The following is a 26,093-nucleotide window of genomic DNA, read 5'->3' as shown; positions in this document are numbered from 1 at the left end:
TGCATCCTTCCTTTGGGGCCTCAGCTAAAAGGTCACCTCACGAGAAAGGCCTTCCCTATCCATCCTATTTAAAGCACCTGCTCCTGACCCTACCCTGGGAACCTCTATCCCATTTCCCAGTTTACTTTTCTTTCACACACTTAACACTTGCTGAAGTCCTCTCATTTACTTCTTCATTTGCTTCCGTATCACCTGCTTCTACCACAAGACTCTGAGCCCAGTGAGGCCAGGCACCTGGCCGATCTGTATCCTCAGGGCTGGAACTGGGCTGGGCACAAAGAAGGAATTCAACAGACACTTGTTTACATGAATAAATGGAGAACCCTGTGGTCTGACAGGGCTGCAGGCTTAATTCCCCCACGATGACCCAAGCTTCTAGAGATAGGAGCCAGAGTCCCGGGGTGAATAGGTAACAGATCAAAACATAGGGTTTGCTGTCCTGTCAAAAAGGCTGAGGGCAATGAGGGGTCAGGAACCAATCAGAAGGGCCTTTCAAAATCCTCACAGCCTTCAAAGCAGGACTCTACAGCCACCTTCACTTCTCAGCCAGATTCAGCAGAAAGGAAGAGCTTCAGAGGCAGGAAGATTCCTCCTCTCCTCCCTGCAAGCTACCAATAGCTGGAGAATTGCTTCGGTCAAAAGCAAGCGCATCCTTTCACGTGCTTCTTGGCCATCTGTATGTCTTCTTTGGAGAAATGTCTATTTAGGTCTTCCGCCCATTTTTGGATTGGGTTGTTTGTTTTTTTGATATTGAGCTGCATGAGCTGCTTGTATATTTTGGAGATTAATCCTTTGTCAGTTGCTTCATTTGCAAATATTTTCTCCCATTCTGAGGGTTGTCTTTTTGTCTTGTTTATGGTTTCCTTTGTTGTGCAAAAGGTTTTAAGTTTCATTAGGTCCCATCTGTTTATTTTTGTTTTTATTTCCATTTCTCTAGGAGGTGGGTCAAAAAGGATCTTACTGTGATTTATGTCATAGAGTGTTCTTCCTATGTTTTAGCCGCATAGCACAGGGAGGTCAGCTTTGTGCTTTGTGACCACCTAGAGGAGTGAGATAGGGAGGGTGGAAGGGAGGTGCAAGAGGGAGGGGATATGGGGATATATGTATACATATAGCTGATTCACTTTCTTATACAGCAGAAACTAACACAACACTGTAAAGCAATTATACTCCAATAAAGATGTTTTTAAAAAAAAAAGAAAACGCAAGGGCAACGTCAGCCTGTGGGCTGCAGGTGCCCCACGGCCTTCAGTCTCCCCAGGGCAGGGCTGGCCTCAAAAGGGGAAGGGGGGGCTTCCCTGGTGGCTGGTGGTGGTTGAGAATCCGCCTGCCGATGCAGGGGACACGGCTTGGTGCCCTAGTCCAGGAAGATCCCACATGCTGCGGAGCAGCTGGGCCCGTGAGCCACGGCCGCTGAGCCTGCGCGTCCGGAGCCTGTGCTCCGCAACGGGAGAGGCCACAACAGTGAGAGGCCCGTGTACCGCAAAAAAACCAAACCAAAACAAAACAAAAAGGCGGGGAGGGGGTCTGCCTGGACCTCCACTCCTTCCCCTGCTCTGGACCAGCCCTGGGGGAGCAAAGTCAGGGTCCTGTCTACCGGAGGAGGGAGACACCAAGACACAGAGGTACTAAAATGTGACTGGTAGGAGAAGAGAAAACTAAGGAGCAGAGAGAAGAGGAAGAGAAGGTAAATTCCACCTAGAGGTACCAGGGAAGAATTTAAAAGGTCTCATGGAAGAAGCGATGCTCCTGCTGACTCTGCAGATGACAATGCGGAAGGCCTGCCTGCAAGAAGGCACTAGATGAACAAAGGCCTGGAGGTACCACCTGCAAGTAGCTTAGAACAGCTGGAGAAGAGAGGCCTGGGAAGATACCGACAGGTGGACTATAATTAGCCTGTGTACCAGGTAATGGGTTTGGAATGTATCCTGGAGAGCTGTGGAAGAGCTTTTCATAGGGCAGCGTGACATGCGTAGGGCCTCTCATCCACAGTCTCTGACATCTGTATGTCTGGGCTTGTGACTAATTCACTGTGTGACTTTGGGTAAATTCCAGACCCTCTCTGGTCTGCAGTTGATTCATCTTTCAAATGAGATGTTGGCTGCATGACATCCAGCTGTAGCATTCTGCAGTTTAGTCAGCACGCCTCTGGTGTGGCTCCAGAGGTGTGCCAGAGCCAGCTTTCACTGGCTTATGAGGACTGATTGTTAAATTTTCAGGCATTTTTGTAAGCTGGTAACATAACCATTGTTTAAAATTGTTATGTAACCTTATTATTTAAAAAATTGAATTAAAAACAACAAAGAGGATAAACACTCAAAACTCATCGCTTCCCTAATTATCTTAGCACATTCTAGTGTTATCTCTACTGTTAAAGTTATCTACATCTATCGTATCTGTATGGCAGGAATAACTTCATCACGGAGCGCTACTGCATCTCTTGCCAACTCTGTGTTAGTGACATTTTGTTTTAGCTTGAAATTGACCATGGTGGGAATACACCACAGAAACTGGCAGATGCTATAAACCAGGGCTGTTGTTCCCAGAGAGTTTATTGTTAAACATTTACCATCATGTTACTCTGTCTCTGTCTCACTCCCATAAGACGTGTAGGAAAAGAGACCTAACCCTTGAAAGACTTTCCCAGAGGCCAAAATCTGGCTCAGGGCTAGGGGTGGGGGTGGGGGGATGGGATTGTTAGGGGGAGGGGCAGTTATAAACCCAGGGAAATTCATGAGCTCAGCCCAGGGTTTCCCACATTCACTTACTTGGGGGGCCTGGTGTACATCCAGGGCTGCATTGTCTACACAGTCTAATGCGGGAGCCACTAAACACATGTGGCTATTGAACACTTGCGGCTACTGTAGAACAACATGTATCATTTTATTCACTTTTAATTAATTTAAGTTTAAAAACTGGTACTCGATGCTGTTATTGGGATACATTTAAGAACGCTGGAACAACCTAGGGATGTGAATCTACTTGTTCACCTGTAAATTTTATGACATCTAAATACAGATCAAGCATTTCTAACGAAAATTTAGCTCCTGAATTGAGATGTGCTAGAAGTGTGCGACACATACTGGATTTGAAGGCTTAGAAGGAAAAAGAGGTAAAGTATCTTATTAATAATTTTTACACTGATGACATGTCAGAATGATAATATGTTTTATATACTAGGTTACATAAATTATATTATTTAAATTAATTTCATCAGTTTCTTTTTGCTTGAATGTGGCAATTAGAAAATTTTTAGGGAACTCCCTGGCGGTCCAGTGGTGGTTAGGACTCCACATTTTCACTGCCAAGGGCCTGGGTTCAATCCCTGGTCGGGGAACTAAGATTCCGCAAGCCGAGCAGTGCGGCCAAAAAAAAAAAAAAAAAAAAAAACTTTTTTAAATTACATATATGGCTATCATTATATTTCTATTGGATGGTGCTGGTTTAGAATATTTGGGGTTGTTTTTTCCCCCACTTGCACCACTTGATATTCAAAAGCAGAAGTGGTCATAAGAAACCACTAGAAGGATCTTGTGAAGATTACAAATTCTAGAAGAAAATGAGCTAATCTTGTCAGATTGCAGGTAGGGTGGTTTAGTGAGTGACCTCCACCCCAGATGGGGAAAGTCCATCCCTGGCTGCCATGGCTGGGGAAGAGGCCCAGGACACTTGGGCAACAGTTAATTTCTCATCCCAAAGCCCAGACCCTGAGAGTGGACCCCAGGCCAGGGCTGATTTTGTCAAAGACACCCACGCAGAAAAACTGGAGCCACACAGAAGGCCTGGCCCGGCCACAAGATGGGGCCAAGAATCATCACACAGAAGGAAAGAACCAAAAAGTTGGTGCACCTTCAACATTATATCTCAGAATGAGACTCCTCCCTTCCACACTTCTGTACATGCCGTCCCTCAGACTGCCTCTCCTTCTCTCATCCCTTGAAGAACTATGCATCCTTCAAGATCCCGTTCAAATGTTCCTTTCTCTGAACCCTTTCCTGACCAAACGATGTTCCCATCTCACATCCTTGGACTTCTGGCCTAGTCTATTCTTACCACTTCCTGGTCAGTCTCGGTGCTTTCACTCTTGCCCCCTCAAACATGGTTTCTTCCTAAAAGGCAAAATTTGTGTCTCTCCCTGTGAGACTGCCACTGGGTCCCTATTACCTAAAGCAATAGTTCTCAAACTTCAACAAGCAACAGTCACCTAGAACAGATGGCTACACAGCACTGTAAATCAACTATACTCCAATAAAACTTAAAACAAAACAACAACAACAAAAAAACACAGATGGCTGGGCCCTATTCTAGAGATTCTGATTCAGCAGGTCTGGGTTGGGCCCTAATATCTTGCACTTCAAACAAGGTCCCAAGTGCTACTGCTGCTACTACTGGTCTGAGAGGTTGTACTTTGAGAACCACTGATCTATTAAAAGATCAAGTGCAAACTCTTCACCTGGGCATTCAAGGCTCTCCACAACATCGCCTCCTATGACTGCCCTCATCTTTCACCACGTGCTGCCCCAAACCTAGTCCACCGTGATCCCAACATGCCACACCTTTCCCGCCTGCACACCACGGCCCATGCTGATTCTCCTGCTTGAAACATTCTGTCTGTCTTGATCCACCCAGTTCCAGGGCCACCGTCCTTGATTTCACAATGTCTAAAACCCAAATCTTCAAAAATGACAAGATGGCACCTTTAAGGGTCTACAAAGTAACAAATACAGGCTATAGGGGCAAGTACAAAAGAGGAGGGTGAGAAATGATTTTGACCAAAACAGCAGCCCTGGATAAGAAAGTACCAGCCTAAAGCGACAACTTTGGGACAGAAAATTCTGGTGTATCTGTTTAAACAACCTCATCACAGTCACTGTCCAGTTACAAATTGTCCTTTTTCTCCATCGGGTTTTCCAGCTCTGCCACTTTCTAGCTATGTGGCCTGGCAGGGGGGGGGAACTTACTCAGTATCTTTGTTTCTCACTTTCATCTATAAGATGAGGATAAAGCAACAACCTCAAAGAATGAAGATTAAATGACATAATGCAAGTAAAATGCACAGCAAAAGGCCCAGCAAAAGGCCCAGCACACAGTAAGCCTTCAATAAATGTTAGCTGTTGTTGGTATTATCTTTGGACTTGGGAACGTAATGAACTTGGTATCCAGTCACAAACAATAATGGGAACAGACACATAAAACATGTTTTTCTTAATGGGTACGTAATCAGCAATTCAATGAAGGTTGTGTTGATGGATAGCAGGATAGATGGATGGATGGATGGGTGGGTGGGTGTGCGTGTGTGTTGTAGGTAGGTGCTTTGATGGAAAAACTCATTTGTATAATATCAAAAGTGGCTCTGGGGACTTCCCTGGTGGCATAGTGGTTATGAATTCGCCTGCCAGGACTTCCCTGGTGGCCCAGTGGTTGAGAATTCACCTGCCAATGCATGGGACACAGGTTCGATCTCTGGTCCGGGAATATCCCACAGGCCGCGGAGCAACTAAGCCCGTGCGCCACAACTATTGGAGCCTGCGCTCTAGAGCCCACGAGCCACAACTACGGAGCCCGCATGCCACAACTCCTGAAGCCCACACACCTAGAGCCCAAGCCCTGCAACAAGAGAAGCCACCGCAATGAGAAGCCTGTGCACCGCAACGAAGAGTAGCCCCCGCTTGCCGCAACTAGAGAAAGCCCGCGTGCAGCAACTAAGACCAAACAATGAAGCCTCAATGCAGCCAAGAATAAATAAATAAATAAATTCATTTTTTAAAAAAAGAATCCACCTGCCAATGCAAAGGACACGGGTTGGAGCCCTGGTCTGGGAAGATCCCACATGCCGCGGAGCAACTAAGCCCCTGTGCCACAACAACTCAACATGAGCTCTAGAGCCCACGAGCCACAACTACTGAGCCCACATGCCACAACTACTGAAGCCCGTGCTCCACAACAAGAGAAGCCATGGCAATGAGAAGCCCGCGCACCATGAAGAGTAGTAGCCACCCTCACCGCAACTAGAGAAAGCCCACACGCAGCAACGAAGACCCAATGCAGCCAAAAATAAATTAATTAATTAAAAAAAAAAAAAGTGGCTCTGTGAGACCGGCTTGGCAATAGACACTTAAAAATCTTAAAAATTCTCCTAAAGAGATTCTCAGGCAAGAACACAAAAATTCAAAGATGTCCATCACAGAGTTGCTTATAACAGCAATTAAAATTTTTAAAAAAAGCAACGGCCTAAATGCTCAATAGTCAGAAGATGGAATTCTACAGAAAAAGAAAAAGTGAAGATGCAGCTGTTTCCCTAAGGCGTGAAAAGTTGTTCTTAATATATCTTAAATACAAAGGGTAAAAAGTGAAGTAACTAGTCTGGTGTAAGTTTATCTTTTTTTAATAACTATGAGTGTGTGTATATATAGAAAAAGTCCAGAAAAATATATTCCAAATGTTATCAGCGGTTATCTTTGGTGTAAAGATTTGGATGGTATTAATCGTTTTTGTTTTTGCTTTTCTGTATACTCTCATTTTCCTCTGATAGCCATATATTTTAAAATTTGTTTAATTTCTTAAAAGAAGAAAAATTTTTTAAAAGGCAGCTCCATGAATCAAGACAGAAGAAATGCATAGGGTCAGCTTCCTGGGCCTCAGCTATGTGACCATGAGCAAGGAGCCTGCCCTCTCTGTGCGTCTGTCCCCTCCCCTTTGGAAAAGGGTGACCAGTCCCCTGCCCGGCTCACCTTCCAAGGTGCCCAGAGACAGTGGATGAGGAAAGGCTTTGATATCCACAGCTGGCAGTCAGGTGATGGTGGTTTTATTCCCCCCAGGGACATCTAGAAGACTCCCCAAGGAGATGCTCAGAGAAGCAAAAGAAAGCTGGCCTCCATTGCGGGGCAACCAGTTTTAGTGGACAGAGTTCTGGGCGCAGCTGGGGTGCCAAGTTCTCACCCCCCTCGGACACTGGCTTCCTTCATTTCTGTGAAATGAGAGGGATGAACTTTGACAGTGGTTTCTAAACCACTCCTTTGGTTTTCTTAAATAACAGGATCCTTTTCTCAAATGAAACACAGATTTCTCCATTAAGCATCAGTAGCTCTGTTCCTCAAAATCAGGCATTCTGCACAAAACGAATCAACTTGGAGTCCATTTCGCATTATTTCAAATGGGAAAAATTAGAAAGCATGACATGCCAACTCAAGACTCCCCATTAATTTCCTAAAATGTAACTAACACATAGTAACACTCTCCCTGTACATGGCAAACTATCGTAACAGGAGGTTCAATGCTTAAAACATACCCTCTTGGGAATCCCCTGGTGGTCCAGTGGTTAAGACTGGGCACTTTCACTGCCATGGGCCCAGGTTTGATCCCTGGTCGGGGAAGTAAGATCCTGCATGCCACGCCGAAAAAAAAAAAAAAAAAAAAACCCCTCCTGACCACCAAGTCATTATTAACAACCAGTAACTGCGGTAGCATGAGCCTGGGCCGCTCTCCCGGATCCGGCACATTCCGAGATGCCCAGCCCCCACTGACCCTCGCTCCCTTTGCAAACCGTCTACATGTGAGTCAGACAGTCTTCCAATTACATCTAGAATTCACGAGACTTCCTGCCCATCATCTCGTTACAAATGTTATGCTGAGTTTTAGGAACGTAAATATGGTGTTTTACGGGCTCAACACTGGCTGAAAAGGAAGTTTGGAAACATGTACCTTCTTTTATAAACTGAGAGGCATTAATACTAGGAGAACATCAATGCCGGAGCCATTCTGCAGGGCAGGCTCTACGAAAACCAGGGCACCCTGGAATTCCTCCAAGGGTGATGCTGAGTGGGGAAGGTGGGGATTGAAGCTGTATCTGCACTGTGCACCTCAAAATATGAGGTTGCTGACGGAGAGTGGGGGTTATTAAAGGGTTCCCTTTAGTGCTGCCATTGAAAGGCATCCCCTTGGAGCAGCCGCAGCAGTAGTAATAACGATGCCACCACAACAAATAATACAACAGCTCACACTCAGCGAACTCTGACATGTGCCAGCTACTCTTCCAAGCACCCGTCATAAATTAGCTCATTTAATCCCAGGAACAACTCAATGAGCTAGGTACTGTTATCATCCCCATTTTACAGATGGGGAAACTGAGGCAAGGAGAGGTTAAGAACTTGCCTAGGGTTATCCAAGCAGAGCTGCGATTCGAGGCCAGGCAGCAGAGTTTCAGAGTTCCTTCCCGCTCCAAACCACTACCCCTGGCCCCCCAAAGTGGGGAGGCTCTGCAGAAAGAGGGGGCAGGGAACCCAGAGCCCCCCCAACTTCACCTTGTCCTCGCCCCAGCCCTTGCCCTTAAAGCAGAAGCTGAGAAAGTGTTGAAGCCCTTAGAACCAAGCAGGGTCCGGTGGCACCAGGCCATGGGAGCCAAGGGGGACAGGCGGTGGCACCTTACCCACAGCTTCCAGTCATAGTAGTAGGCTCCCAGGAGCTTCACGATGTAGGGGTGGTCACAGGTGGCGAGGATCTCAATCTCCACGATGTAGTCCTCCAGCTCCTCCTCACTCTTGGTCTCAATTACTTTGGCGGCAGCCAAGGCACCTGTCTCCTTGTTCTTGGCCTGCAAAGTTGAAGACACAGAAGGTCAGCAGCCATGGTTGGCAGGAAGCTGACCCCTGGAGGCCAGCTCAGAGAGGTCCACGTGAGTGGGAAACAGAGGCCAGATGTCCAGATGCGGATAAGAGGCTGAAGTAGGAGGTACGCTGTTCTCAACAATGGCCAGTGCTCGCTCATTATGTCAGCTCAGGAGGGCATGCGTCAGAAACAATGTTCTGTGGTTAATAATAAATTAAGTACAGTACACCCATACTATAGGATAAATAAAAATACAAGAGCAGCATAGATCTAGAAACAACAACATGGAAAGATTGTTTATTGTTCGGTAAAAGATGCAAGTCACCGAACAATAAAAGTGGTATGATGCTTTTTATATAAAAAATGGAAAACTACTCTTTTATAAATGCTCACACATGAACATAAATGCATGGAAAACTCTGGAGAGATACTGCCTGACAGCAGGCTGGGGAGGAGGCTGAAATGGGGACAGATTCAAAGGACACGTTCACTCTCTCTGTACTGTTTTAAAACTTTAATAGAATGTTTTCTGCATTTATTTGCATCATTTCACATACATTAAAAGTAAAATGAGGGACTTCCCTGGTGACGCAGTGGTTAATAATCTGCCGGCCAATGTAGGGGGATGAGTTTGAGCCCTGGCCAGGGAAGATCCCACATGCCGCGGAGCAACTAAGTCCAAGCACCACAACTACTGAAACCCGCGTGCCTAGAGCCCGTGCTCCGCAACGAAGAGTAGCCCCCGCTCGCCGCAACTAGAGAAAGCCTAGTTTCTCTTCGTGGCTGCAGCAACGAAGACCCAAGGCAGCCAAAAATAAATAAATAAAGTAAAATGAAAAGGGTTTTTAGTGCCCACCAGTTACAGGGGAAGTAGCTCCTAGATGCATTTCACCTGGTCGTAACAACAGTTTCTTATGTGATGAAAAAGAGAGAATTTCACACGTATGAGGATAGCTATAAATTTTTAAAAACGGAAAATAAGTGTTGGTGAGGATGTGGAAGAATTGGTACCTTTGTGCATTGCTAGTGGGCATGTAACATGGTGCAGCCACTGTGGAAAAGAATTCCCAGCAGTTCCACTCAGGTATATTTGCAAAAGAACTGAAAGCAGGGATTTGAGCAGTATCTGTACACTAACGTTCACAGCAGCGCTATTCACAAGAGCCAAAAGGTGGAAACAACCCAAGTGTCCATCAGCAGATGAATGAATAAACAAAACAGGGTACAGTCAGCCCTCCTGCATCCTTGGGTTCCACATCCTCAGATTCAACCAACTGCAGATCAAAAATATTCAGAAAAAAAAAAAAAAAAACAGAAAGTTCCAAAAAGCAAAGCTTGAATTTGCCACGTACCTGGCAACTATTTATATAGCACTGACATAGACTTAGGTATCATAAGTAATCTACAGAGGACTTAAAGTATACAGGAGGATATGCATAGCTTATACGCAAATACTATGCCATTTTATATAAGGGACTTGTGTATCCATGAATTTTGGTATCTGCAGGGGGTCCTGGAATCAATCCTCGTGGGATACCGAGGGAGGACTATATATACATCCAATGGACTATTATTCAGTCTTAAAAAGGAAGGAAATTCTGACACAAGCTACAACATGGATGAATCTGGAGGACATTATGCTAAGTGAAATAAGCCATTCACAAAAGGACAAATATTGCATTATTCCACTTAAATGAGGGTCCCTAGAGTAGTCAAATTCATAGAGACAGAAAGTAGAATAGAGGCTACCAGGGGCTGGCTACCAGCAGGAATGGGGAGTTAGTGTTTAATGGGTACAGAGTTTCTGTTTGGGATGATGAGAAAGTTCTGGAAATGGATAGTGGGGAAGGCTGCACAAACACTGTGAACATTCATAATGTCACTGAATTGTACAGTTAGAATTTGCTAAAACAGTCAATTTTATGTTATGCATATTTCACCACAATTTTAAAAACTTGAGAGCGAGCAAGAAGTAACCGTGTAATAGTGCAAAAGCAATTTCACCCACGATGAGCTGGTGCCCAGGAAAAGGGTGCAGGGCCCACTGTTTCCCAGGTGGTCCCGTGAGCCTCGGGGGCCGCTGCTGGGAGCACCCACCCACCATGCTGCTGTTGGTGGTGGGAGATGTCCCGGTGTTCAAAGAGAGCACGCTTTCCTACAACACGGGCCTAAAAGCCAGCTGCTCGTCTGCAGCCTTTGAACAGCAGTCTGCTGTGGAAAGCACGGAAAAAATGAGCCACCCTGGACTCCACCGTGGTGCCTTCCCGTGGACAGCACCACACGCCACTCGCCTAACAGGACAACTCTGCCACCTGATCCGCTGGAAACGCCAATGGCTGAGTCGCTCCTGCATGCCCAAGTACCCCTGGGGATGACAACCGGCATTCCCATCAGCTCACGTGACACCCCATTCTACAGACTTAGAGAGGGGACGAGACTGGAACTAGGGAGGCAGCACGAAAATGTGCATCTGGGTCCTCTAACTTCCAGGATTCTGAGCACTTTCCACTATCACACAAGGTCCCCCTGTCATCTCCAGAACTCAGAAGCCTCTGAGACCAGATGCCAACAGGCAAGAGCACCCCCAGGCCAGCCCTGCACAGGGCACTCGCAATGCTGAGACAATGACCCTGCTCCTGGCCTCAAGGAGCTCAAGAGCCAGCTGGAGAGACCCACCCCTCTACTGCCTGTGGCAAGATAGTGAGCTTATGGGGGATGGGGGGTGGAAACTGGGAGGGGGCGCCAAGCCCCGCTAGGGAACCTTCCGGAAGGGAGTGATGCCAATAGGCAATTTATACGCTCATTTGTAAATTTACTCCCAGTTTAGGTGTTTCTGCTAACTGAGCTGCAAAGTCCCCAGGTCCCAAGCAGTGACAATCACGGTTTCACATTTGTCAAGGACCCACTCTGCAAGGGACCCTGGTCCACACTTCAACCTGTGCTAACTCATTTATCTCCTCATTTATCACCATGTAGGTGCAATTATTATCTCATGTACAGATGAGGAGATTGAGGCAGGGTCCCAGCGACTTGGGTGACAGAGCTGATCTGCAACGCTGGCAGCCCTGCTCCCGGGTCTGCACTCTTGGAGTGTATGGAACCTTCCACATCTGGCCCAGGAGCTCCGTTTGGGGAAGGGAATTTCATGCGGGGCCATTCCCCCGAGATCAGTCCCTGTCCTAGAATTCACGCTGCTCACTCGGCCCTACCTGGGTGGGGTCCTCCCCCGTGAACTCAGTTTAGAAAGCTTGTTCAGAATGCCTTAGAACCTCATTGATTTAGCATTTGGGCGCTCTCTCTCACACGCTCACACGCTCACACGCTCAGACACACACACACACTTAACTGATGATGTGCCTGCCTTTTCATTTGTTGTAAAGCTGATTTTCTCCTGTCCCACTAGGGGACCATCCAAGTATCCTTTCACATTGTACAGTACTCATGCTCTTCCTCCTCTCCAAATCCAGAGAGAAGTTAAGGGCCCACTCTGCTCCTTTACAGAGAAGCCAGGAGCGGGCTTAGTGGGTGGCCAGAGCTAGGGCCAGGTGACCAAGGCACCCACCCTGAACATGCCCTCCCAGCCCCCAGCCACAGCAGCACAGGGAGAGCTGAGCTCACCTTTCACTCCTGAGAGCTGGTGAAGGAGGCTGCAGCCACCTTTTCCTGGGTTTCCTTAAAAGGTCTGTTTTCTCCTGAAGGTAGGCGAGGCCCAGGCGGGGACCGTTTTCCAGGAGTGCACAAAACCTGTTTTGCCCTCCATCCTGAAAGGCAGCACTGACCAGAGGTCCCAGCCTCTGGCGGGGTGCCAATATCAAGATGGAGGATCACCCGCTGCCCAGCACCTCACTCAGATTTCACAGAGAGCCAGGGCCTGCCAGAAAGGGGTTGGTAGCAATCGTGGTACATAAAGTGACTTGGCCAAATTAAGTTCTCTAAAAGCCTGGTTAAGGCAGTATCAACTGGAAAAAAAAAGCACATGAGAGTTGTGGGCTAAGTTTTATTTGGGGCAAAACGAGGACTACAGCCCAGGAGACAGCATTTCAGATAACTCTGAGAAACTGCTCCAAAGAGGTAGGGAGGAAGGTCAGTATACATGTGATTTGGGTGAAGGGGGAGTACATGCAATCAAGTGCATTTTTTTTGCAGGTTTCTGCTAGTCTCCTGAAGGTTACTGCTAGTCACAAGGAGCAGACGTCACCACGAAGGATCTTACTGCTTTTCTAGATATGAGGAGATACAAGAATTGGGCTCATAAAATTGTCTCCTGAAAATATCTAACGATCTGAAGACCTGTTCTGCCAGTTTCTTCCAGTGCACAGAGCGCCTCCTCTCTGCTCTCCACCCTGAATTCCTTTCAGGGAGTGTTGAAAGTCAGCAGCCGCAGCAGCAGCTCATGATTTGATCCTTGTAGAGGTAGATGACAAGTGCCAATTTGTAGGTGACAGCAGCAATCTATCACCTTGAGGCCACAGAGAACGTAATGATGGCTGATGATAAAAACAGCTAATACTGTCTAAGCAGTCACTGTGTGCTGCGACAGGCCCCGAGTGGAATCTCTCATTTCATCCTCAAGGCAGCCCTTAGAGACAAATATCACCATTCCCGATTTACAGATGAGGAAACTGAGATTCAGAGAGGCACGGTGAGTGTCTCAGGTCACACAGCAAGTGGGAAGGTGAAGGCTGAATACAAACTCAAGCCTGCCTGGCTCAAAGAGCCTGAGCTCCAAATCACTTCCCAGCACGCACTTCTTGGCGAGTGCCCAGCGTTCCCTGCTCCATCTCCCTTTGCTAAAGCCAATAGCAACCTCTCAGCGTCAGAGCGCTTGGCAGCTGCGGAGGACTGAAACTGCCAGGATTTAATCTACCCACGAGTCATTAAGGCAGGTGCCAGCCATCACGTCCATTTCCCAGATGAGGAGACTGAGGCTCAGAGAGCTATGAGGACCCACCCAGGATTGTGAGCTGTGGTGGTCTCCTGACTCCCAGTCCAGTGTTCCCTTTACTACACTAGGCTGGCAGGAATCAGCTTAATTCTATTCATTCATTCATTCATTCAACCATTATTTACTGAGTCCATATTATGTGTGAGGCACTTTTCTAGTGAAGAGTTTCTGCCTAGAGGGAGAATCAGCAGGTTGGAATCACTGCCCTCCCATAGCATAATTCACCCTTCCCTGATTTGTCTTCAGAGGAGCCAACCCACTCTCATTCCCAGTCCCTAAGCTGTAACCGGGCTGATTCCACCACCGTATCTAGAAGCAGGTGGGTGACTTATGCCAGCCAATCAGAACACTGCATTCCCTCTAACCACAGTGAGTGGTTCAGGGATAGACACGTAATCAAGTCAGCTAATGAAATGCAACCTCAGAACAGTTGCTGCCCCAAGCCCTCCTTTACTGCTAGCCTCCAGCACTGCCTACCACAGTCCTGGAGCTTCTAGGTCAGCGTGCTCCCAAGGGGAGACTGAAAATGAAACTAGCTCCGAAGTAGCAGAGCCTAGAGAGGGCCCGAGGGGACACTGCTAGATCCCCTCAATTAATTTTTACAATAGGGTGGTGTTATTATTAAGAGCCTCATTTTATATATGTAAGAGAACTGATGCTCAGAGAGGTGAAGTCACTTGCTCAAAGTCACACAGCAGGTAAAACAGCAGGGCTGGGAGTTGAATTGGGGCCTGTGTGACTTCAAAGTCCATGACCGCTTTGCCAGACGTGCCTGTAAATTCTGCCAAGGTCCTTTCTGGGTCTCTGCATCCCCCTCTGTGCCGTAGGAGAGAGGGGAAATGATAACCAAGCTCCCTCCAGGGTCTGATGTGAGGGCATCTTGGGGAGTGGGTGGGTACTGGAAAGCTAAGGGCGTCCACGTGGATGGGGCACCCACGGGAGTTGATAGGCAAGAAGTCATATAAAGAACAAGTGGCTGTCTGTGGCCTCTGACGTCCGTCTCTCCCACCGGCCGAGGCAAGACTGGGGTCCAGCAAAAGATGGGGGGAGCGCCCACCTAGCCCTCCACTGCTGGCCGGCAATGACTAACGCCTCAGCCCACACCCTTGAGAGCACACACACAGTGGCCACTTGTGCTTTCTGCCCAGGCACCTCTGTGCGAACAATCCTCCCCCTTGTGCGGCGCGGGGCCCAGCCCGAAGGAGGTGGGAACAACCCTCCCAGAAGAAGCCCTGTCCCACCCAAAGTGCCCAGCCAGCCCAGTCAGGGACTGGGAGCTTCCTGAAAGTCAACCACACAGAGACGGCCAGCTGGGCACAGCCCCTAGGCCCTCCTCTTCCCTCCTGGCTGCAGGCTGATCACTCTGTCCCTCCCTCCTCCTCCAGGGAAAGGGCTGATGTCACAGAACTCAGGGACCAGGAGGAACGTTAGCCGCCCCTCCTAAACCCCAACTCCCAACTCCCAGTCTGCAGATGGGGAAACTGAGTCTGTGAAGGTCATGCAGTGCCCAGAGTCTGATCTGTGACAGCTGCCTTATCTGCAGAACCAAAACAGAGTAAATGAGAGCACAAAAGCAGAAGGGCCTGGGAGGGCGTGTTGCTGTGGCACGGCTCGCTTCAGGCCTGGGAGGCAGTGGAACTGCCTGGAAATGAATCCTAAAGCGGGGCAGCAGGGGAACTGGCCGGCATCCGTTTTCCCCTTGAGGATTCACAACTCCAGTTCCCTTTGGGAGCCGTCTCTCTTTCAGTCTCAGTGCGAGAGATTCATGAGGCGCTGCTGAGCCCACCTGGTCCTGGCACACAGCCCAGCCCAGCCCAGCCACTCAGTCCTGACCCTCTCAGTCACAGCCAGTGGCAGGCCAACAGGGTCGTACCTGAGTGGTCTTTTGGTTTGCTTTTGGGTGTTTTTATTTTTTTGTAAAATTATCAGCAAATAAGTTTTTTCTTTCTCTGGGGTTGCTAAACTGGCAGAACAGAAGGCTGGAGGGTCTCGTAGCCCACCTTGCCACCCCTCTGAAGAGCCTGCTTGAGGGTGAGGCCAAGACCAGGGAAGACGAGACCAGCCACAAATGGAGGAGGGCAGATGCCGAGGGTCTGCGAACACCACGTACCAGCTGATCTTGAAGGAAGGATCTGCCCTTAGACTTTCCTCAGGGAACCAACAAACTCCCTTTTGAATGACTGTCATTTGCACCAAAAAGGAAATGAGCTCCCCAACGCTGAGGTTATTCCAGCAGAGAGCAGACGTCTATGGAAATACTTCACCATGCAACACCTGGTAACGAGGTGCTCTTCACTCCCAAGGGCACCATGACCTACAAAGTGACCTTCACTGAGGCCTCTCGGAGGACCTGACTGATAATCTAGGATCAGGGACCCAGATGGGAAACGTGGTTACTAACGGGCCACAGGCAGACAGAAACCATGGGATTCTTCTGCCAAAAGACTGTTCCTCCCAAAAAGCGGAGAAGATCACTTTACACTTATTAAATTAACAAAGCAAGGGACTTCCCTGGTGGTCCAGTGGTTAAGACTCTGTGCTTCCAATGCAGGGGGCACGGGTTTGATCCCCGGTCGGGGAACTAAAATCCCACATGCCACAAGGTATGGCCAAAAAAAAAAAAAAAAAAGGGCAAGGAAAAATGACCACCTCTACTGCTGGTAACCAGACGGGTGGTAAAATGCATAAACTGATTACTGACAAGAATATAAACAGATTCAATCCTGTAAAGGTGAAAACTGGCAACAGGTTTCCAGAGCCTTGAAAATAACTTTTAAGCCTATTAGCCCTCATTCCTGAGAACGTAAGGCCAGGAACTAATTCCAAAAAAGACAACAGAAGACATGTACTAGGATCACATTCACATTAGCCCACAATTATGGCGAAAAACAAGGAAATAACCTAAATGTTCAACTACAGGATGATGTTTAACTTAGTGGGATATTAAGCAAGGCTTTAAAATGATAACTAGGAAAATAATATAGTAATGAGAAAAAATAATTAAGCCATAACAAGTAAACAAAGCTGGATGATAAAATTGTAGCTAGGCTATAACTCCGGGAAAACTGTGTGTGCCTCCAGACAGGGAGGTGCTGAGACACACCATGAGGGATGCAAGTGGTTTCTAAAGGCAATTTTCACCCAATGACATCCGGCCATTACCCACAGGGGGCCCGGTGAGGACAGACTGGGGTTGGGGCACAGAAATTGACCAGTTCATCCAGATCTTGCCTTAAATGTTTCCAGAGATGGGCACTCTCTCCTCTCGGAAACCCACTTGAGCTGTGCTGTCCAATATGGTAGCTACTAGCCCCATGTGGCTATTTCAATGACCTGAAATTAAATGAAATTTAAAATGGAGTTCCCCGGTTACATTAACCACACTTCAAGTGCTTAATAACCACATGTGGCTAGTGGCTACCAGACTGAATAGAGCAGATACAGAACAGTCTCATCACTGCAGAAAGTTCTGGTAAGTGGGCAGCTTTGCACTCAAGGCTGCACCTGGCAGAAAAGGCATTCTCACAGAGGTGAGGGAGCATCTAAAACACTCCCAGATCCAGCCTCAGAAACATGCATTGCTTTCTCTAGGAAGAAACAAAGGGCTTGAGCGCAGAAAGTGGGTAGAAGAACATTGGGTGGTGATCATATGCTTGTGAGGTCGCCTAGCAACCTGGCTGGGCAGCAGGCGTGAGGAAAGGCTCTCAGCTGACCTGTCAGAGGAGCAGCCCAGGCGGGTGGGTCAAAGCTGAAGGATGGTGCGGTCAAGGCGAATCAATCCCCTTGATTGATTCTGGACGCTGGGCCAGGCATGTGTCAAATGAGGTTCAGGCCACTGGAACCGAGAAGAGGCTTGGTGTGTGCCCCACAATATACAACTGTGGTATCCCTGCCTGAACACACTTAATCTTTGCCTGGTGACGACGGTTACCAATGGCGGGAAAGGCTTCAACTCTATTAAGGAAGGAGGAAATCGGGCCCCGGAAGAAACAGGGTCACAGCAGAACCGGCTACGTGCAGGAGAAGGGCCCAACATCAACTCAAACAGGGTGGTCTGAGGGCTGCGGACAGGATGGGTGGCAGATATGGCCTTGGGCTCAGATGCTGCCACCGCCCCCGGGCTGTTGGGCATGAGTGGGCGGGCAGAGTGGAGCCACAGGCACCACATGCCAAGAAGAAAAAGGCCTGCTGAGGCCTCCTATGGTCTCTTGAGGCAGGATAAGGAGCGCCCCACCTTAGCCAGCACGGGTCCATGAGGGATGCAAAGTACTGCCACCTCCTCCTGTAGAAAACGAAGGCCCAGGTAGAGAAGGTGACTTGTCCCAGGTCACACAGCTAGGAAGTGGCTGCCAGGGTTCGACTCAGGTCCAGCTCTCTGCCCAGTGCTCCTTCCCCTCAGAAGCCCTCCAGAGGGAAATCTCCAGGGGCTCCCACCCAACTGCTGTGTGTGCCAATCCCCCTTTCCCACGGCTCCCTCGTTGCCTTTAACCAGAGACCCTCTTAGGGCAAACCCTCAAGGGCTCCCTGCTGCTGACACGATCAAGCCCAAGTTCCCTGGCCCAGAGCCTTGGTGACCTGCCCCCTTCACTTGTCCAGGATCCCACTGCTCCCCTGCGTTCACCTCCTGCCACAGCCAGTGCCTGACTGCTTCCTACTTCCATGCTTTTCTTTATGCTCTTTCCTCCACCTGGAGTGCCTCCGCCATACCTGTGGTTTAACCATCCCACAAAGTCTAACTCAACCACAGCCTGCTCCAGGAAATGTTCCCAGAACCCCAGCCCCCCTCCCCTGCTAGAACTTCTTCACACCTTATTAGGGCTTTCATCACAGACTGCCTGGAGCCATAGTCATTTGTGTTCACAAATTCTCTCTGACCTGGCTGTGAGCTCTGAAAGGCTAAGCCCGTGTCAGATTCATCTTGTTCTGCCCCAGAGAGCCTAGAACAGAACAGCCAGTGGATGGGTGGGAGCATGGGAGGGTGGGTGTGTGGGAAGATGGGAGGATGGCTAGCCAGACAGGCAGATGGGTAAGTGGCTAGATGAATGGGAGGATGGGTGGGAGGGAAGGCATATGGAAGGATGGGTGTGTGGGAGGATGAATGGATAGATGGGTGGGTGGATGGGAAGATGGGTAAGTGGGCAGATGGATGGATGGATTGGCAGATGGATAGGAGAGTGAGTGACTAGGAGGATGAATAGATGGACGGGGGAGAGGGATAAAAAGGAATGAAAGGTATGTCTAGGGAGCAGACAATCATCAAGTCTTCCTTTCTTCCCAAAAGGTACCAGAGCCTACCTTGTTGCTGGCTTCTGTGAACAACCAGCCTCTCTTCTTCCCTCTATACTACAGCCAACAAAGTTCTTTTTACAAGTACTGATGCTACTCCATCCAATATCCCCAACTTAGTAAACTGAAAAATGGGCAAATTTCTTTTTTTTTTTTTTTTGGCCTCAATACACGGCATACAGGATCCTACTTCCCCGAGCAGGGATTGAACCTGCACCCCCAGCACTGGAGGCTCAAGTCTTAACCACTGAACAACCAGGGAAGTCCCAGAAATGGGCTAAATTCCTATCAAGTGATTTCTGGAATGGAAACAGCACAGGACCTAGGTTCAAATTCCAACTCTACTACTTACCAGCTACGTGCCCTTGGTGAAGACAGGAAACTAGACTTAGTTTCCTGATGGAGATGGAGATAATTCCAGTGACATGAAAAAGTTTATGAGCCACCACGGGTTCGTCAGTTGACTATTGGTTGTTACTACCTTCACTGGGACTGTGTATTTTTGGTTCTCAAAAGCCTAAAACCATGTTTATCTCGTTCACCAAGGTATCTATTATTCTATCTGGCCAATAAGTATTTTAAAATAACAGATGGATGGATGGATGGATGGATGAATGAATTGGTGTGTGTATCTCCTTGTAAACAGAGAGAAATGAGGCCCTCCACATAAAAGAAAGGAAAGTGGCATGAAGTCCATTGTCTCCTCAACACATTTAGATTCCTGAATCTAATCTGTTCTCTGGTTTGGGAAGATGGGCCGTCTTTACCTTGGGAAAGCCAAAGCCTTTGACTGGGCCAGGACATACACAGTTAATGAGAGGAAACCACTTCCTGATCAATAATCGCCGGGCCAAGTTTCAGTTCAGTGACAAATGAAACGGCTGAGTTTCAGAACAAGTAACACTTAAGGACGGCAAAGATTATGAAGCACAAAAGCAGAGGAGTAACGTGGCTTCCACAGACGGGCATTTAATACTCTTTCCCTTGGGGAGGAGAAGCCTGGCGCGCAATCCTGGCACAGCAGGGAAATGCTGAGGCGCCAAATCCTTCTGGGCCAGCAAATAAAGAAGTAAAACCCGAACAGGATTGGCCCCAAAGATACCATGTCATAGCCTTGGCTAAAAACCCGGGCAACCTGTCCAACTTGGCTGGGGATAGGAGAGGTTTCAGATCTCAGCTCTTCAAAAGTTCTGGGGAATCCAACCCCGCGTTATCACTGGTAAAGCAGGTGGGACAGGTGACGTGGGCTCTGCCTCCTTGAGGCTCCTGCTCCCACCTTTCCCAGGCTCCCTCTACCCAGAGGACTGGGAGAGGACTGGGTGCTGAGTCACGGGGGGGCGGGTGGCCTGGGGTCGACGGCACAGAGGAAGGAAGCACCTTTATCCAGGCCGCCGCCCTGGACCCACTCCCTGCACATGCAGGCACCTTTAAGCCTCACCTCACTCAATCTTCACCACAACCTAGGGGTCATGTACTTTTATCAACCCTGTTTTCTAGTCAGTCCCAAATCTCAGAGAAGTTAAGGTTGCCCTGTGCTTTCAATCAACAGTACTTGTTGTGCTGTTTTTTATTATACCAAAAGCATTACACACTCGTTAAAGAGCATCTTCAAAACATACTGGTACAAAGAAGAAAATCAAACCAGGCATCGTCCCAGAGATAACCGCCTTAAGCATCTTAGAGCACCTCCTCCCAGGATTCCACAGTACAGAGGCACCTGGACTTGTCTGGAACCCCACCCTAACACCTCCCAGCTGTGTGACCCCAGGGGACTTACGTGACCTCTCTGTCCCTCACTTTCCTGCTTGGTACAATAAAGATGTTAGCAGTTCCCGCCTCATGGGCTGTTGTGAGCATTCAGTGGGTTAATACGTCAAAGACGCTTAGAGCAGGGCTGGGCCGTAGTGCACGCCCCACAACTGTCCACTCATGCTTGTCTCTCTCTCCACAAATGTGTCCTTGCATACTTCATAAAAATGGGATTCAACTGTATACATTGATTTGTCATTCTCCTTTTTACTTAGCAATATGCCACGAACAGCCCTTCCGATCACAAAACACCTTCCACAGCATCCCCTCCAACTACTGCAGACTGAATGGTGGGCCCACCGTAGGTCTAACCAATCCCCTGTCGTTGGGCTCTCTACCCTGGTCACAGGGCGCTGCGTCCAAAAGCCTGAGACTTGATGTACAGGTTGCCAGACAGGTCTCCAAGGGGCAGGGTCACTCCAGGCCTCACGGGTCACACAGGTGGGTACCCTAGATAGCACTGAGATGTGAGGCCAAGCCTGGGTCAGTTTTGCTGTGTGCCCTTAGGCACTGGCCTTGTAAGTTTGCAGGTGTAAAGACACTTTGGTCCCACCTGTGAAAGGGACTGTATTATCCCTCTTTTTCAGAAGAGAAAACTGAGGCTCAGAGGGGTGACATCACTTGCCCAAGGTCACTCAGCAAAGACAATGGCCTTGCTGGGACTCATGGGATGAAGGGCATCACCCAGTCCAGAGCCTCTGAGGAGGACTCTTGTGGGAGGTGTGGGGTGATTCAGGGGTCTTCTGAGGTGCACCCTGCTGGTCCCCGCAGGTGGTCATGCAGACAGATCAGAAGCTCGGGATGGGGGACAGAGGCTGGCACTGGTGCTTGGGGTTCCAGATTCCTCATGAACGGAGGCACACCAGTCACCTCTCCTCAGCCCCAGCTGTCACCTCGAAGTGGGTGTGGGGGCGTTGTAGGCACTCGAAGGAAAAGGAGGCTTGAGAAAGAACTAGGCCTACCCAGTCTGGCACCAGAGCCCACCAAGATTCAAACCAAAGGTAGAAAGAGGGTTTCCCTGGTGGCGCAGTGGTTGAGAGTCCGCCTGCCAATGCAGGGGACACGGGTGCGTGCCCCGGTCCAGGAAGATCCCACATGCCGCGGAGTGGCTGGGCCCGTGAGCCATGGCCGCTGAGCCTGCGCGTCCGGAGCCTGTGCTCCACAACGGGAGAGGCCACAACAGCGCGAGGCCCACGTACCGCAAAAAAAAAAAAAAAAAAAAAAAAAAAGGTAGAAAGAATCTCAAAGCCCAATAGAGAGGCATGCCAGCTCTGATGGGGTCATTCCTCAGGGCGACAAAGCCAGCTTTGTGACAACCACCTCAGAGGGCCAAGAATTGGGTCTGGGCTGCCAGACAAGACAGGCTGGAGCTTTCCAGGAAGGAGGGCGAAGGGAAGTGAGGCACCGGCATCAGCTTCTCCCTCCAGGCCATGAATGCTGCTCTTCTGGCCATCCAGGATGGCCTTGGCTATCCTGGACCAACTGGTCACAGGGCGGGCATGGAGCTGAGACTGCCCTCCCCGGGCAGGGAACTTCTCAAAGGCTGGACGGAGCCTTCTTTGTTCATAAGCTTTAGGCTGATCCCCGGGACGCGACACACCAGCGTCTACCCAGGAGCAACCTCCAGTGTAACAAGCAAGGGGAGGTGGACCACGAGCCTCAAGGGAATCTGCCTGTCAATCGTCAGAAAGCCAGGCCAGGCAATCTAGTCAACCCGCAGAGAACATCATCATCACAATGACAACAGTCCCATGCACTTCTCCTTCCTCCATGCTGGGCTCGGTGTTAGAGTTGGCCACACGTCTCCATCTTCACAAATTCCCTGAGGGAAGCACTATTTTGATCCCCATTTTACAGCTCAAGATACTGAGCCTCAGAGAGGTGAGGTGACTTTCCCAAGGTCACACAGCAAGCAGGCAGCAAAGCCAGGAGAAAGCTCAGAACTGATTTCAGTGCCTGCACTCATCACCACAGTGCTGGCCTGCCTAAAGAGAGGGGGGAGCCTGGGTCTGGCATTTACTACAATTCGTTTATTCATTCAGCAGTTATTAACTCAGTATCTACCACATACCTGTTATCCACAAAAGATGGATAATTCCCTGCTCTCCAGGACCTGACATTCTCCAGAGAGGAAAGAAAATAAACAAGGAGACACACAAGAGAATCCCAGTTTGTGACAGGAGGCTTGAAGGAAATCAGCAGGGAGCTGTCACTGTGGTCAGGAGGGAACATGGGAGTTGAGACCCAGAGGATGAGAAGGAGCCAGCTGTGCAGTCATCGGAAGAGAGTGGCAGGCAGAGGGACCAGCAAGTGCAAAGGTCCTGAGGCAGAAAAGGCTGTGCTTCCTTCAACTGCTCTCAGTGGCCCCCATCCTCCTTAGACTTGGAGGCTGGCTAATGTTAACTCTTTAGTCACCAGCATAGTGGTTAACCCTCCACCTGCCACCCTTAGGGCTTGAATTCTGGTTCTGGTACAGCCTGTTCTTAGGAGGAAAAAAATAAGCTATAGGAGAAGGAAGAAAAAAAATTGTAGCAAAGGGGAAAGCAGAGAGAAAGGGGAAGAGAAAGAGGAGTGAGCACATGGAGAGCGGGAGGAGGGGGTGGAAGGAGGAAGCTCTTTTGCAAGTCCCTTCCTCCCTGCCTATCCCTCCCTCCCTGCCGGCAGCCTACAGGAGTGCTCAGCACCTTCGGGCCCACAGGGGCCTCAGGAGCACCCAGCTTCCCCACCCTGACACCGCCCCCTTCCCCTGCCACTTCCTCTGCTAACCCTGCCCAAGACCATCACCACTTCCTCCGCATTAGAGGCCATCATCGCCATCCCAGGGCTCAGATTCAGTGGAGGCTGAGGCAGGCCCGAAGAAGGGGCACAGTCCTGGGCTCACAAATGTCAAGGCCACAGGAGATACCACACTGAAGGGACCCTGGACCCTCTCCTCCCAATAGGCCCGTTTGTCTTCCCCTCTGTATTGTACAGCAGAAAAGGCAGAGGCTCCTGGCCAGAGATATCTGGGTTTAAGTCCCAACTTTGCCACGGAAGAGCTGTGTGATGCTGAGCAAGTCACTGTACCTCTCTGGGCTTCTGCATCATCAGGTGGGGATACTAACTCCTGCTTTTCATGGGGCCGGTAGAAGAATACATGATGGAATGATGGACAGATATGAACGGAGTGGGACTTCCCTGGCGGTCCAGTGGTTAAGACTCCGTGCTTCCACTGCAGCAGGCATGGGTTCGATCCCTGGTTGGGGAACTAGGATCCTGCATGCCGCACGGTGAGGCCAAAAAAAAATGAATGGAGCAAAAGTCAACTCCCCACTCCTTTATCTTGTTCACCTGGGAACCCACGGTGCCTGACACGTAGGAGGTGTTCAGCTGATCATGCTAATGACTAACACCCATGTGAGCTTTTCCAGAGTCCTGGACTAAGGGGTTTACATGGGCTATTTCATACTCCAACAACCCTATGAAGTAGTACCTTTCTGCAACTAAAGAAACCGAGGCACAGGTAAGTACTTTTCTCAGGATCACATAACCTGCAAGAGGGAGGGCCAGGCTTTAACTCCAGGAACCAAGATCGCATCCAAGTTCCCGGACCATCTCTAGTCCCTGGCAAACGTGAGCTTCCCTTCCCATCTCACCGACTCTGCTCTCTTTCCTTACTGACTACCAGGCCTAGTTCTCTAGAATCCTCCATGCCTCTCACCCACGTACAACATCTCCCTCTCGGGCTAGTCCCCTTCCATCAGTCACTTCCCCTCCCTGGACTCTAACTTGGGCTCCAACCACAGCTCTGGTCCTCCTCCCACCCCCACCAGCTCCAGCCACCAAGACGTGGCCACTCTGTCCCAGCCTTCACTCATCAGTGGCTACCCTGACCTTGGGCAGCCAGGATACCTGGCTCTGGCGTCCCCCAATTGTGTGGGCAAGCCACTCCCCATCTGGTGACCATCCAAAGATCACTCTTCTCTAACACCACACAAGGCTGACCTCATGACCTGGTCAGACCCCGGAGGCTTGGGGCAGGCAGGACGGTAACCGCCATATTCAAAGCCCTCAACTTGGCATTCAAGGCTCTCTTGACTTGACTCCCACACACTGTTCTAGACCTGGCCCGCCCTGGCCAGCTCTCCAGGCCAAGCCCAGCTCCCCAACCCACTGACTGCTGGGCTTGAGGAGGCATTTGAAATGTGTACAGTGGACCAGGGGGAGGGCACCAGGTGCTGGCGGACAGAGAAGCCAGATCTGCGCTGCCCAGTATAGCAGCCAAGGTCACTACCGAGCCCCTGAACCGTGGCTGGTCCACACCGAGACACACTGTAAATGCCAAACGCACACCAATTTCAAAGACTTAGTATGGAATGAGAACTTTAAATCACTCTTTCTTTGTATTGATTATATGCCGAAATGATCATACTTTGGAAATACTGGGATAATTAAAATATACTATTGAAATTCATTTCTCCTGGTGTTTTTCCTTGTTTGAATGAGGCTACTAGAACATTGTAAGTTGCACACGCGCCTCCTGTTACATACCCCTTGGACAGCGCTGGCCCAGAGGCTGCCCCTCACTTCCAGCAGACGTGGCCCCACAGGAGTACACATGGGCGGTACCAGCACATCTGATATTTCCACACAAGACAGGGATCAGGGTTCTTATGGGAACTCTCCTGATCTCAAAACGCCTGCAATCACTTCAAACTTGGTTCAGCCACCGTGGGAGCCACACAAACCCATCTGCAGGCCCTTCCTGGCTCAAGGGCCACCAGGGGACAACCTCAGGCCTCACTGTCTGGCCTCTCTCCTGGCCCAGACTTCCTTCCCTCCAGCCTTCTATCCCATCCCACCCGCCCTGCCCGGTGGAAGCCGTCCCTTCTCACTCTAGCCCCATCTTGGTCCCGCTACAGCTCGCTCACCCTGGCAGAGCTTTCTTTTCCTCCCCCGTGTGGCCCTGAAAACAGCAGGGGTGGCAGGCGCCTGGCCCATCCTGAGCACCTATGAGCTACCGGTCTGATTCTCACAGCTGCTCTGTGGGGTGAGTACTGGTCTCGGCCCCACTGGACACATGGGGAAACTGAGGCTCAGAGACAAGCCACTCGCCTGACTTCACACAGCGGCGAAGTGGGGCAGCCAGGGTTGAAAGCCTGGTCTGCCTGGCTGTGAGGCCCGAGTCTTTCATCACACACCCCCAGGGATGTGATACACACAGGTGAACGCGGCCTGTTTGCTGAACTGAATCGAGGCACGTTCATTTGTATGAGGCAGCAGTGTGCCACGGGAGTGATCTTGTCCCCCAGGGGACATGTGGCCTTGTCCAGAGACATTTCTGGCAACTGCGGGTGGAGGGGGAGGTGCCGGCAGTGGTGGTACTTTTGTGGGTAGAAGCCAGAGATGCCGCTAACATCCTATAATACACAGGCAGCCCCCACAGCAAAGAATGAGCTGCCCCAAATGT

At 49.6% G+C, this 26,093-nt stretch overlaps 1 protein-coding gene across 3 annotated transcripts in view; it reads right to left on the bottom strand.

The window, feature by feature from the left end:
• The window catches only part of STK10 (serine/threonine kinase 10), a 118,555-nt gene that overhangs the window by 87,092 nt on the left and 5,370 nt on the right, over nucleotides 1–26,093 (bottom strand). For all 3 annotated transcript variants that reach the window (XM_027084292.1, XM_027084293.1, XM_027084294.1), the window contains exon 2: nucleotides 8,426–8,590. In XM_027084292.1, coding sequence (XP_026940093.1) covers nucleotides 8,426–8,590 — 165 coding nt within the window. The remainder of the gene's footprint in view (nucleotides 1–8,425; nucleotides 8,591–26,093) is intronic.

Source organism: Aethalodelphis obliquidens, unplaced genomic scaffold (assembly GCF_003676395.1).
Source record: "Aethalodelphis obliquidens isolate GAN/ISIS:26980383/991018 unplaced genomic scaffold, ASM367639v1 scaffold52, whole genome shotgun sequence".
Classification (NCBI taxonomy): domain Eukaryota; kingdom Metazoa; phylum Chordata; class Mammalia; order Artiodactyla; family Delphinidae; genus Aethalodelphis; species Aethalodelphis obliquidens.
This window is presented reverse-complemented; position numbering and strand designations above follow the sequence as displayed.